At 39.1% G+C, this 15,496-nt stretch overlaps 1 protein-coding gene across 4 annotated transcripts in view; it reads left to right on the forward strand.

Annotated features, from left to right (window-relative positions):
* The window catches only part of PLCE1 (phospholipase C epsilon 1), a 323,016-nt gene that overhangs the window by 248,790 nt on the left and 58,730 nt on the right, over positions 1–15,496 (forward strand). For all 4 annotated transcript variants that reach the window (XM_036886335.2, XM_036886337.2, XM_036886338.2 and 1 more), the window contains exons 8-10: positions 7,568–8,243; positions 13,492–13,674; positions 15,119–15,236. In XM_036886335.2, the coding sequence (XP_036742230.2) occupies positions 7,568–8,243; positions 13,492–13,674; positions 15,119–15,236 (977 nt within the window). The remainder of the gene's footprint in view (positions 1–7,567; positions 8,244–13,491; positions 13,675–15,118; positions 15,237–15,496) is intronic.

Consider the following 15,496-nt stretch of genomic DNA (forward strand, 5'->3'; position numbering starts at 1 on the left):
GCAGCGGCAGCGACCGAACAGCCCAGGTGTGGCTCGTGTGCACCGGCAGCAGTGGAGCCAAAGGAGTAAGGGAGAGGTTGGTGCGGGAGAGCCCCACGTGCACCTGCAGTGGAGCCAGAGGGAGCAGGCGCTCTCCCAGCAGCCAACCAGAATCCCAGCCCAATGCACAGCCACCCAGGCCAGACCCAAAGGCCGCTGCTGGTACACAGCTGCCTGGCAGGGGCGCTGCTATCATGGAGGAGTGCACCTGGCGTGCCTGTCACTCCCCACAGGGCTCCGTGCTGCTCTGACGGACACCCTGCCCACAGCAGCTTAGGGGATTAACCTGGTGGCTGCTCCAGGAGTGCGGATAACCAACAAAGGCAGCGGAGAAGGGCAAGGCATCCAGCAAGCAGGAAAGGACTTTATTCTCCCAGCTGACACACCCACAACCTGCCTACAGCCAATGCTATCACCATGAAAAGGCAAAAAAATTTAGTCCAGTCCAAGATAGTTCAGACAACACCTGAGAGAGGATCTGCAAAGACATACCTAACCAGTCTCCCTGAAAAAGAATTCAAAATAAAAATCATAAACATGCTGACAGAGCTGCAGAGAAATATGCAAGAGCTAAGGGATGAAGTCTGGAGGGAGATTACAGAAGTCTGGAGGGAGATTACAGAAATGAAACAAACTCTGGAAGGATTTATAAGCAGAATGGATAAGATGCAAGAGGCCATTGATGGAATAGAAACCAGAGAACAGTAGTGCATAGAAGCTGATGCAGAGAGAGATAAAAGGATCTCCAGGAATAAAACAATATTAAGAGAACTGTGTGACCAATCCAAACAGAACAATATCCACATTATAGGGGTACCAGAAGAAGAAGAGAGAGAAAAAGGGATAGAAAGTGCCTTTGAAGAAATAATTGCTGAGAACTTCCCCGAACTGGGGAAGGAAATAGTTGCTCAGACTAAGGAAGCACACAGAATGCCCAAGAGAAGGGACCCAAAGAGGACAACACCAAGACACATAATAATTAAAATGGCAAAGATCAAGGACAAGGACAGAGTATTAAAGGCAGCCAGAGAGAGAAAAAGGTCACCTACAAAGGAAAACACATCAGGCTATCATCAGACTTCTCAACAGAAACCTTACAGGCCAGAAGAGAATGGCATGATATATTTAATGCAATGAAACAGAAGGGCCTTGAACCAAGGGTACTGTATACAGCATGATTATCATTTAAATATGAAGGAGGGATTAAACAATTCCCAGACAAGCAAAAGTTGAGGGAATTTGCCTCCCACAAACCACCTCTACAGGGTATCTTAGAGGAACTGCTCTAGATGGGAGCACTCCCAAAAAGAGCACAGAACAAAACACCCAACATATGAAGAATGGAGGAGGAGGAATAAGAAGGGAGAGAAATAATCATCAGACTATGTTTATAATAGCTCAATAAGCGAGTTTAGTTAGACAGTAAAGTAGTAAACAAGCTAACCTTGAACCTTTGGTAACCACGAATCTAAAGCCTGCAATGGCAATAAGTACATATCTTTCAATAATCACCCTAAATGTAAATATACTAAATGCACCAATCAAAAGACACAGAGTAATAGAATGAATAAAAAAGCAAGACCCATCTATATGCTGCTTACAAGAGACTCACCTCAAACCCAAAGACATGCACAGATTAAAAGTCAAGGGATGGAGAAAGATATTTCATGCAAACAACAGAGAGAAAAAAGCAGGTGTTTCAATACTAGTATCAGACAAAATAGACTTCAAAACAAAGTAACAAGAGATAAAGAAGGACATTACATAATGATAGCGGGGTCAATCCAACAAGAGGATATAACTATTATAAATATATATGCACCCAACACAGGAGCATCAATATATGTGAAACAAATACTAACAGAATTAAAGGAGGAAATAGGATGCAATGCATTCATTTTGGGAGACTTCAACACACCACTTGCTCCAAAGGACAGATCCATCAGACAGAAAATAATTAAGGACACAGAGGCACTAAACAACACACTAGAACAGATGGACCTAATAGACATCTATAGAACTCTACATCCAAAAACAACAGGATACACATTCTTCTCAAGTGCACATGGAACATTCTCCAGAATAGACCACATACTAGGCCACAAAAAGAGCCTCAGAAAATTCCAAAAGATTGAAATCCTACCAACCAACTTTTCAAACTACAAAGGTATAAAACTAGAAATAAATTGTACAAAGAAAGCAAAAAGGCTCACAAACACATGGAGGCTTAACAACACGCTCCTAAATAATCAATGGATCAACGACCAAATTAAAATGGAGATCCAGCAATATATGGGAACAAATTACAACAACAACACCAAGCCCCAACTTCTGTGGGACGCAGCAAAAGCAGTCTTAACAGGAAAGTGTATAGCAATCCAGGCATATATTAAGAAGGAAGAACAATCCCAAATGAAGAGTCTAATGTCACAATTATCCAAATTGGAAAAAGAAGAACAAATGAGGCCTAAGGTCAGCAGAAGGAGGGACATAATAAAGATCAGAGGAGAAATAAATAAAATTGAGAAGAATAAAACAATAGCAAAAATCAATGAAACCAATAGCTGGTTCTTCAAGAAAATAAACAAAATAGATAAGCCTCTAGCCAGACTTATTAAGGGAAAAAGAGAGTCAACACACATCAACAGAATCAGAAACAAGCAAGGAAAAATCACGACGGACCCCACAGAAATACAAAGAATTATTAGAGAATACTATGAAAACCTATATGCTAACAAGCTGGAAAACCTAGGAGAAATGGACAACTTCCTAGAAAAATACAACCTTCCAAGACTGACCCAGAAAGAAACAGAAAATCTAAACAAACCAATTACCAGCAATAAAATTGAAGCGTTACTCAAAAAACTACCCAAGAACAAAACCCCCAGGCCAGATGGATTTACCTCGGAATTTTATCAGACATACAGAGAAGACATAATACCCATTCTCCTTGAAGTTTTCTAAAAAATAGAAGAGGAGGGAATACGCCAAAACTCATTCTATGAAGCCAACATCACCCTAATACCAAAACCAGGCAAAGACCCCACCAAAAAAGAAAACTACAGACCAATATCCCTGATGAACGTACATGCAAAAATACTCAACAAAGTATTAGCAAACTGAATTCAAAAATACATCAAGAGGATCATACACCATGACCAAGTGGGATTCATCCAAGGGATGCAAGGATGATGCAACATTCAAAAATCCATCAACATCATCCACAACATCAACAAAAAGAAGGACAAAAACCACATGATCATCTCCATAGATGCTGAAGAAGCATTTGACAAAATTCAACATCCATTCATGATAAAAACTCTCAACAAAATGGGCATAGAGGGCAAGTACCTCAACATAATAAAGGCCATATATGATAAACCCACAGCTAACATCATACTGAACAGCAAGAGGCTGAAAGCTTTTCCTCTGAGATCGGGAAGAAGACAGGGATGCCCACTCTCCCCACTGTTATTTAACATAGTACTGGAGGTCCTAGCCATGGCAATCAGACAAAACAAAGAAATACAAGGAATCCAGATTGGCAAAGAAGAGGTCAAACTGTCACTATTTGCAGATGACATGATATTGTACATAAAAAACCCTAAAGACTCCACTGCAAAACTACTGGAACTAATATTGGAATTCAGCAAAGTTGCAGGATACAAAATTAACACACAGAAATCTGTAGCTTTCCTATACACTAACAATGAACTAATAGAAAGAGAAATCAGGAAAACAATTCCATTCACAAAAGCATCAAAAAGAATAAAATACCTAGGAATAAACCTAACCAAGGAAGTGAAAGACTTATACCCTGAAAACTACAAGACACTCTTAAGAGAAATTAAAGAGGTCACCAGCAAATGGAAACTAATCCCATGCTCCTGGCTAGGAAGAATTAATATGATCAAAATGGCCATCCTGCCCAAAGCAATATACAGATTCAATGCAATCCCTATCAAATTACCAGCAACATTCTTCAATGAACTGGAACAAATAGTTCAAAAATTCATATGAAACAGCCAAAGACCCCGAATAGCCAAAGCAATCCTGAGAAGGAAGAATAAAGTGGGGGGGATCTCACTCCCCAACTTCAAGCTCTACTACAAAGCCACAGTAATCAAGACAATTTGGTACTGGAACAAGAACAGAGCCACAGAGCAGTGGAACAGAATAGAGACTCTAGACATTAACCCAAACATATATGGCCAATTAATATATGATAAAGGAGCCATGGACATACAATGGGGAAATGACAGTCTCTTCAACAGATGGTGCTGGCAGAACTGGACAGCTACATGTAAGAGAATGAAACTCGATCACTGTCTAACCCCATACACAAAAGTAAATTCGAAATGGATCAAAGACCTGAATGTAAGTCATGAAACCATGAAACTCTTAGAAAACAACATAGGCAAAAATCTCTTGGACATAAACATTAGTGACTTCTTCATGTACATATCTCCCCAGGCAAGGAAAACAAAAGCAAAAATGAACAAGTGGGACTATATCAAGCTGAAAAGCTTCTGGACAGCAAAGGACACCATCAGTAGAACAAAAAGGTACCCTACAGTAGTGGAGAATATATTCGTAAATGACAGATCCGATAAAGGCTTGACATCCAAAATATATAAAGAGCTCACGCACCTCAACAAACAAAAAGCAAATAATCCAATTAAAAAATGGGCAGAGGAGCTGAGCAGATAGTTCTCCAAAGAAGAAATTCAGATGGCCAAAAGACACATGAAAAGATGCTCCACATCGCTAGTTATCAGAGAAATGCAAATTAAAACCACAATAAGATATCACCTCACACCAGTAAGGATGGCCACCATCCAAAAGACAAACAACAACAAATGTTGGCAAGGTTGGGGAGAAAGGGGAACCCTCCTACACTGCTGGTGGAAATGTAAATTAGTGCAACCATTGTGGAAAGCAGTATGGAGGTTCCTCAAAATGCTCAAAATAGACTTACCATTTGACCAAGGAATTCCACTCCTAGGAATTTACCCTAAGAATGTAGCACTCCAGTTTGAAAAAGACAGATGCACCCCTATGTTTATCGCAGCACTATTTACAATAGCCAAGAAATGGAAGCAACCTTAGTGTCCATCAGTAGATGAATGGATAACGAAGATGTGGTACATATACACAGTGGAATATTACTCAGCCATAAGAAGAAAACAAATCCTACAATTTGCAACAACATGGATGGAGCTAGAGGGTATTATGCTCAGTGAAATAAGCCAAGAGGAGAAAGACAAATATCAAATGATTTCACTCATCTGTGGAGTATAAGAACAAAGGAAAAACTGAAGGAACAAAACAGCAGCAGAATCACAGAACCCAAGAATGGACTAACAGGTACCAAAGGGACAGAGACTGGGGAGAATGGGAGGGTAGGGAGGGATAAGGGCGGGGAAAAAGAAAGGTGGCATTACGATTAGCATGTATAATGTGGGGGGTGGGCGAAAGGGGAGGGCTGTGCAACACCGAGAAGACAAGTAGTGATTCTACAACATCTTACTATGCTGATGGACAGTGACTGTAATAGGGTTTGTGGGGCGGACTTGGGGTAGGGGAGAGCCTAGTAAACATAAGGTTCTTCATGTAATTGTAGATTAATGATAACAAAACAAAGAAATAATTAATAAAAATCTAATAAATAAATAAAAGAGGGCATTACCATTAGCATGTATAGTACGTGGGGGGCACAGGGAGGGCTGTGCAACACAGAGAAGACAAGTAGTGATTTTACAGCATCTTACTATGCTGATGGACAGTGACTATGAAGGTGTATATGAGGGGGACTTGGTGAAGGGGGGAGCCTAGTAAACATAATGTTGTTCATGTAATTGTAGATTAATGACACCAAGAAAAACCAATGTATTTGAATAATTATCAAGTGAATATACACGTAACTACCTCCCAGAGTGAAAATATTGCAAGCACCCAGTGTTTCCCTTGTTTCCCTTCCCAGTTAGATTATAACCTTACCCCTGCAGAAAAATTCACTGCCGTGAATTTTATAATACTGCGTCCTGCTTTTCTTTATAATTTTACCACTACTATGTATTTCTAAACAATATAGTATAGTTTTTCCTGGTTTTGAAATTTATATTTTCATAAATGTAATCATATACTATTATGTATTCTTGGGTATCTTAGGATTGGTGTGTGTTGTTGCATGTAGTTAGCTACTGTATGTTCATTTTCTTTGCTGTTTAGAATTACATTTTATATCAAATTTTTTTTATACATTTATTGTTGATGGACAATTGGATTGTTTCCAGTGTTTTCAGTGTGGGTTTTCTGAAATGGATATTCTGACCATCAGATTTGTGAGATTTCTTTTAGACTTCTCTTCATTTTTTAAGAATGCACATCTTATGTGAGGCAAGGAGGAAGGATCTTTTGAAGCAGGTGTGGGATGTTGCTCAGGGACCAGCATCTAAACTGAGAGTCTAAGAAGCCCAGTGCTGCTGTTCATGTCTTGCGAAGAGGCAGTAGTCTGCTTAAGTGCCTCAAGATGATAGGAACATTCTTTCCCAGAGATCTGTGGACCAACTGCTCAATGTTATTGGCTACTTTGTTAGTGACAGCTGGATCAAACAGCAGAAACCTTCATCTTGCTAACAGATCCTCGTGCTTTGAAGACAATGAGTCTCTCTTGGGCATGTTCCTATCAAAGTAGCCGGATAGAAAAGAGGCAATAAGGTCTCCCCAGAGTCTTCTGACCCTAACAATCCAGGCTCCTGACTCAGAGAAGGCAACTTGCTAAATTTTCCAAGCAGACAGATCTTCATGTGCACACATGTATATGCAGATATCTAAGGTTGAATCAATAAGAGCTCTTCTTGCTTATCTGGCCATTATGACTGTGTTTCCAAATGGGTGTCTGAACTAATTGTTTATTTTTAAGAGGCAGTTCTCAAGCCAATTTATTAAGTCTTGTTTTACCTGTTTTAGTTCCGTTGTGTTCAGGTCATGAGTTTTGGTTCTGATCACACAGAAGGCAAATGAACCTAGTGATGAAAATCCCAGGCTAAATAGACAAATTAGAATGCTGCCTGGGGTAGGCCTCTCCTGAGCTGGGTAACTGGCAGCAAAGTACTTACCCATCTGAACCTCAGTTTCTTGATAGGAAAAAAATGAATAAGAAAACTTACTTACCAAAAAGGTCAAATTAAATGCAAAAATATATAGAAAATATTTAACACAGTCAGTTCCTGACACAAGAAAGAAAACTAATACATAATGAGGATTAATGAAGATTGTGATTAATATTAAAAATACAATAATTGATCTAATAGTTCCTTTCGTTATGCCTATGGTCAGACATATTGCTAAATATAAGGTTTTAGAGTATAGTTATAAAAAATTGTTCTGTGACTTTTAGCATTTTATATTCCCTATGCTAATTTGAATTCATTGTGGAATGAAAAGTGATGTCCAGTGTGAATGAAAAGTTTTGTGTTGTTCTTATTTCCAATTATGACAGACCAGATTTATCTCTTTCCATCAGGTTTATAATTGGAGATTTGTTAGATTCTGAAAACGACATCTTTGAGCAGCCCAAAGAGTGGGACCCTCATGGATCGGAAGAGCCACAGAAGGCCTTTAACCATGGGACAGAGCTCATTCCATGGTACGTGTTATCCATCCGAGCTGATGTGCACCAGTTCCTGCTGCAAGGCGCCACGGTCATCCACTATGACCAGGACACGCACCTCTCTGCCCGCTGCCTCCTCCAGCTTCAGCCTGACAATAGCACCTTGACCTGGATAAAGCCCACCACTGCCTCCCCAGCCGTTACTAAAGCAAAACTTGGTGTGTTAAGTAACACATCTGAGCCTGGCAAATTCCCATTACTGGGCAATGCTGGATTAAGCGGCCTGGCGGAGGGAGTTTTGGATCTGTTCTCAGCAAAGGCTGTGTACATGGGACACCCTAGCATTGATATACACACTGTGTGTGTTCAGAACAAACTGGGCAGCATGCTTCTCTCAGAGACTGGTGTGACACTGCTCTATGGGCTTCAGACCACAGACAATAGATTACTGCACTTTGTGGCACCAAAACATACAGCTAACATGCTCTTCAGTGGATTATTGGAACTCACTAGAGCTGTGAGAAAGATGAGGAAGTTCCCTGACCAAAGGCAACAGTGGCTGCGGAAACAATATGTCAGCTTCTATCAGGTAAGGGTGCAGCCATCCCTCTCTCCTAATAGCTTAATTCTCAAGACATAAATCTGGTAAAGACACAACAACTAAACTGCTAGGTTTGTTCTCCCATTCTGTTGCTAGCTACCTGAATGATATTGGGCAACTTTTATTTAACCTCTCTGTGCCTCAGTTTCTTATCTATAAAATGAGAATAGTGATACCTGTTCATAGGAAGGCTATGAGGTTTAACTGAGTTAATATGTGTAAAGCCATAAAGTAAATTTGTATGTATGAAGAATAGCATCTGGCTCATAGTAGGTGCTATTATTATTTTGCATGAAAATAGGAACTGGTTATTGTACTCACATTTGAAAGAAACTAGTTAATATAAGCATTTTAACTTACTCAAAGTATCCATTGAAATTATTGTAATCTGAATGCATTGTAAGCATTGTAATCAAATGAATAGATTGGAAACCTTCACTTTGGAAACTGAAATCCTGCTTCATCAACTAACATGCTATGTGACTCTCAGGACGTTAACTTACTGTCTCAGGATATTGCTGTCTTACTGAAGAATTTACAAGGTCAAAAGAAACTTTCCCAAATTGGGGATAACTCATACATGGACTTCTTTCTAGCCACGATTGTAGGGGCAGCAGCCTTTAGGAGGCAGTTTTTCATAGTCAGCTGCTTAAACTGAGGGTGTTTCTTATAAACCTAAGTTGTCAGGTGTTGTAACACTTCAGCTCACCGTGGCTGCAGGCCTGGGCTGAGTGAGGTGATAAGAGACATGACCATAACCACAGCAGCAAGCTTGAGGAGGACGGAGGGCAGAGTGCTTGCAAACTGAGTCATAAACCCCTCCACAAGGTGACATTGTTGATGGCATTGTCAAATGAGTTGTACCAAAGTATTTAGTTCTTCTTTTTATGCTTTTCTAGCTTTCTGGGGAGAAATTACCTTTTTTACTAGTGTCACAAAGAAAGCAATGACTTAAATCACTCAAATAATTGATTTCATGTACTTTTCACAGTTCTAACATGTTCTCTTTTTTTAAGGTACATACAATAAAATACACAAATCTTAGTGTACAGCTCAATGAATTTGAACATGTGTATACACTCATGTAAACTGTCACCCAGATCAAGATATCAAATATTCTCACAATTTTTCCCCTTTCCCTATTTCACCCATCTCCCCACAACCCCCATGCCCAGCCTCTGTTCTCTGGGTCTGTGAGTCTATTTCTGTTCTGTTTATTTGTTCATGTGTTTTGTTTTTAGATTCCACATGTAAGTGAAATCATATGGTATTTGTCATTCTTTGTCTGACTTATTTCATTTAGCATAATACCCTCTAGATCCATCCATGGTGTTCACATGGGAAGATTTCATTCTTTTTTATGTTTGAGTCATATTCCATTGTATAGATTTACCATATCTTTTTTATCCATTCATCTATCAATAGACATTTCAGTGGCCTTTGGCTTTTGTGTTTTGGCTATTGTAAATAATGCAGCAATAAGCATAGAAGTGCATATATCTTTTCAAATTAGTGATTTTGTTTTCTTCAGGTAATTTCCCAGAAGTGTTTCTGAAAAATAAAAACATTTTTCCTTCTAAGATGTTAGAAGGGGCATATAAAATGCTCCTCCTCTTCCCTTTCCTCACACTCATGCCATACTTATGAGTAGAGATCATATCCTGAATAACTAACTTAATTAATTGGTTAATAAGCCCACAAACCTATATAAATGATTATGCTAATGCTGCTCAGGACAAAGCCAGTTTCTGTTAACTCACCTAAAATGGAAACCAAAACACCTATTTCCTGTCTACTCCACAGGGAGCTTTCAATGCAGTCCTGTCTGAAGAAAGGTCTTCAGGAGCTATTATGAATATTGATTTTTAATTAAAATCATTCCTCAGCCTTCTAGAATCATGAAAATCCATTCAACCTGGACATAAACCAAAGTCTTTGAGCTCAATATAATCACTGTCATAAAGCCTATGTGGTTTATTTATTCTATTTGTTTCCTTCCTGGTCTGATAGCATAATATAGCTGAATTAATACATAAAGTGCACCTGGTTTTTCTCATTTACACTGGCAACCTTCAGTTTTTGCTGAAGGAGGTACCAGGTGAGAACATTAACAGCACAATGGAAGAGGTAAGAGATGCTGCTGGAACAGAGGCAGAGGAAGACCTAGAGCAAACTCAGTCCTACCCAGTTACAAAGACGGCTACATCCTCCCTTCTCACCAGGCCTCCATCCCTCCACCCCTGTGTGAAACCAAACTGATACAGTGGAAAGGCAGAAGAGCTCCATATACCTCAGTCACTTCTGAAAACATAGGTGATGTTCTTCCTGAAAATATTCATCTACATGAGCTGCCTAGGAAAACAGGCAACATGTCTTAGAAACTGACGCTCAAGATTTCTTTTTTTTAAGTGAAAACAGCCAACGGGACTGATTATTTTCCCATGATATAGACCAGTTCCCACACTGTCCCAGAGAACATCAAAACGGTGCTAATTTGGTACTTGGAGAACAAAAGGTCAAATAGGCATCGTGCTAGATGCCCCTGTTGGTGACTTATAAAATGACTTAGCACATTTAAGGTTCTGAGGAGTCTTAAAGTACAAAAGAAACCTGTATAACTGTATCTATAAGTTAAAGAAATTTATGAATAGTCCAAACTTACGTTATCAGCCCTATAAGAGTATTTCTTCTCCCCCATTTGGGAAGGGCTTTATATAGAAAATAATCTTTCTAGGTCAGAATCCCCTTGTGTGATGAATGAATGTGAAGTTACTTTCTAATATAAGTATTTTTGTAATAGTAAATGTAAATTGGTTTATGGATATAGTAACAGGAGATAAAGCAAAAGAGTAAAATAGTGACATTTGTAAAAAAGCCTCGGAGTATGGGAAAATGAAAATGGAAGTAAACTGCAGAGACTTGGTGTGGGGGGTGAAGAAAGACTGGTATCATGAGTTTTGGCTTGATGTTTTCATGAGCAGAGCTGAGAACCCATAATCCTGATATTTGGAAAGATCTCTGGAAAGTTGGGAAGGTTAAATACAGGATTATCAGGTAAAGTTCTTCGGTTCTAAGCAACAGAATCATATTCAGGCTATCTTCAAGAGGGAAAAGAATTTATTCAAAGGATTAGATTAGTTTAGCACTCTTCAAGATACCATATGCAAAGATATGCCAAGAAGTGGAAGTGCATGAATATTTTTAAAGAATCAGTTTCCTAATCCTCAACCTCCACATGAACTGTTCTCTAAAGCAGAATGTGTCTTCACTTACAATAGTCTTTCTCCCAAATTAAAAAAAAGGTATACCCTTCACCCATTCTGAACAAGTTTACTGTTTTGTATAAATCAAAATAAAGATTCATTACATTTAGTTCCCAGAAAGTCTTCTTTAAAGATTAAACAAAGGCATCCTGCATTTTCCAGGCCTAAAACATTTCCATTAAGAGTGAAGCGTGGCCCACTTTAGGATGCTTGTTTGCCATTTGAATATCCTCTTTGGTGGTGCCTGTTAGAGTCTTTGGCCCTTTTTTAAAAAATCAGCTTGTTTTATTGTTGAGTTTTAAGATTTCTTTCCATATTTTAGATAATAGTCTCTTTTTTTTTTTTTTAATAGTCTCTTATCAGATGTTTCTTTTGAAAATGTTTTCTCCCAGTCTGTGGCTTGTCTTCTAATTCTCTTGACAGTGCCTTTCACTGAGCAAAAGTTTTAAATTTTAATGAAGAGGGCTATTGAATTTTTAAAGATGTGTTAGTTAAAGCACACAGATAAAATTTTTATAAAATTTCGTTCAGATTCAGAGTATGTTACTCAATAAGTTAGTTAAATCCTATTTATGAAATTGTGTCATGAAATGTTGTTTCTACTTTGGTGTCAGTTATAGCGACTTATTGGCAGGGACTCTTTCGAGGGAGTGATCTCTGACCATTTTCATTCTCCTGCAGTATCACTACATTCAAGATTTATGAAGGAGGGAGATTCTGATTGGCTTATTTGGATCCTATGCTAACCATTTATCAAGGAAGAATGTTCCTTGACTGATGGGCCCAAGACTGTATCTAGTGGCAAAGAGATACAGTAAAATTGGGGTATGGTTAGAGAAAAGACAAATGATTAATGGACAAGCATAAGTCACAGTTACCCACTACAAGAGATCATCAAAAGTTATCAAGTATCAAAGTTACTCAGCATCCTGGGTTCCATAACAGGATGTGGGAAGTGGGAAGTCACAACTCAAGTCATAAAATCAGCCATTGAACATAAGGATGAAGGAGCAAGTACACACCCAGAAAGCCTCTTTATTATTTATTTATTATCTACAACAAAGCAAAATCTATTCACAAGCACTTCTTTGGAATAGCAAAGGAGGACTATCCTTAAAAGTTTGCAGAAAGTAAAGACAGTAAATGGAAATTAATTTTAAAAGACCCCTTTTATACAACCTATGAAATACCATCTTTAATTCATATGTGACTTTTTGTAGTTTCATTAACTGACACTCCTGATTTATAGGGAGAGTTTTTGGCCATATTTATAATTAATAAATCCTTGCTGCTACTCAGTGTATGTTACATGGAGTTGCCTTACAAGAAGCAGCTATTGTAAACCATCACCTGCCCCTTGGATATGCTTTTGCTGCTCATGGAATCATAATACACATGGTGTTTTGAGTCCCCTGTGTTCTCTATTCTTGGATATTTGTCACTCAAGAAGATGGCATCCCAGCTATTTGAGGTGCTCCCTAGAGCCCTCCAAAGTGAGCTTCATACATGCCACATACTCCATATTTCAAGTCAGGCTGTCCCAAACATCAAATTAGGTGAAAATATACCTTAGTGCAGTGCAATAACAAATAGAACTTGATTTTACTTAAATAGATTTCCACACACAAACACACACACAATCCTTCAAAGCAGTAATTTACGAAGTACATCTAAGTGTATTTTCCTACAGTGGTAATTCTGGAACAGAACCTCTGAATCTGAGAAGGGTTAAACCATTTTTATTAATTCCGGTTGACCATGGCAGTATTAAAGCACATCACTGGAACTCAGCAGGGCTGTGACCAGGATAAGAGAGTACATGATGAAATCCCAACAGAAACTTCTGATAGTTAGAAAGCAGAACCACCTGGGTGACCAGATCATTATTCTCCAATGACTGCCTGTGCTCTCCCACCTCTGGGAATTTACTGGAAGCCATTAATTTATGTGCTCAGAATGTGATTCTTTTACAGGAGGATGGAAGGTACGAAGGGCCAACTTTGGCTCATGCTGTGGAGTTGTTTGGTGGCAGACGATGGAGTACTCGAAACCCCAGCCCTGGGACATCAGCAAAAAGTGCTGAGAAGCCCAATGCACAGAGAAACAACACCTTGGGCATAAGCACCACCAAGAAAAAGAAGAAAATCCTTATGAGGGTAGAGTGTTGTTTATTTATTAAATATAAGACACAGTCATCTGGGACCATTGTATGGTCGTATGGTCTACATCTCCATAAACCACATTAGGTCTTTTGGGTTGAGGACAAGATGAAGTATAAAAACAAATGAAATACAAGGGCTTACCAAGCACCTCCTGTGTATCAGATATACAAGATACTACCGGGCCCAGTGCTTGGAACTAAGTCAACACCTGGAAGAAGTCAGGGTCCACAGGAATGTTAACACAGAAAGATCTGAATAAGAGTTGTCACACCATCTGCAAAGTGCTATGGGAGTAGCGAGAAGGAAAATACAGGGCTGAGAAGCAGGGAAGGCTTCACAGAGAAGTTGACATGGATCTCGAAGGATGTATAGGATTTACCAGACAGACAACACAGGGAAAGTAGAGGAGGCAGCAGAGAGACTTGAAGGTGGCTTGTTGAGGGAAGCAGTTCTGGGTTTCTGCTCCTTGCTGGAGCATGAACTCTGTGGTAGGCAAGGAAAGACTGAAAGGAGCAGGGATCAGATCATGAAGGCCTTAGAAGGCCAAAATGCTAAATGTAGGACACAATTTAAAATATATTATCAAGAGAAGCAGTCTAAATATCCATCCATTAATGAGAAACAAGGAAAAGATGGTATAACATACTGTACTGTGGAATGTATTCAGCCTTTAAAAAAGAAGGAAATCCTGTCATATGCTACTATGTATATGAACCTAAGTGAGGACATTATCCTAAGTGAGATAAGCCAGTCACAAAAGGACAAATACTGAGGGTGATTCCACCTAGATGAGGTACCTAGAATAGTCAAACTCTTAGGAACAGAAAGTAGAATGGTTTCCAAGGGTTGGGGCAGGGGAAAAGGGGAGTTATTGATCAACGGGTACAGAGTTTAAGTTTTGCAAAATAGAAAGTTCTAGAGATTGTTGCCCAACAAGGTACACTGTAAGTGTAGCACTACTCTGTACTTAAAAATGGTTACAATGCTAAATTTAATGTTTTTTTTACCATGATATGAAATTATATATATGTATACCTGTATTTATCACTATATATTATGCTATATATATTATCACTAAAACATGGTAATATATTTTGTCCATGGTTATCTGGAAAAAGTCCCACTTTTTGTATCTAGGAGGCTGCTGATGCCTACATTGAACTTACTGGCTTCCTAATTTTGTCTCTACCCAGAGAGTCCAGGGGTGTGCCTCCTCTTGTCAGCCCCCTCCCCTGAGGAGTGCTGCTTTATAATGAAGAACAAACGGGGTAATATAGCATGAGAATACTTGGTCAGCCTTCATGGAGGCCTTTCCTGGTTTCACCAGGGGGAGGCAGTATTGAAGGTGGACCAGTCAGAAAGTAGAGACCTGCCTGAACTAAAGCAGTGATGGGAAAGGAATACAGAATGAGAAACACTGTGAGTTTTTTGTTCCCAGGGTGAGAGTGGAGAGGTGACCGATGATGAAATGGCCACCCGGAAGGCCAAAATGCACAAAGAGTGCCGGAGCCGGAGTGGTTCTGATCCTCAAGATGCTAATGAGCAAGAAGAATCAGGTAAAGCAGAAATTCACATGTGAGATTTTTATTTTTTAACTTTGTGGGGAAATACGCATTTGGCTTTAAATTGCGACTAAAGTATTGTGGGCATTCTTAACAAAACTTTTATCTTGTTAAGTATACTTACCTTTGTTTTTAATTAAATGATGGAACCCAAGAGGTAGTTCTGCAAGCACAGTGTACTTGGAAGAAAATTTGCATTAATTAACTTGCCATTATTGATAGGGAATATCAGATATACATGATACAATGTGATG

Source organism: Manis pentadactyla, chromosome 8, assembly GCF_030020395.1.
Source record: "Manis pentadactyla isolate mManPen7 chromosome 8, mManPen7.hap1, whole genome shotgun sequence".
Lineage (NCBI taxonomy): Eukaryota > Metazoa > Chordata > Mammalia > Pholidota > Manidae > Manis > Manis pentadactyla.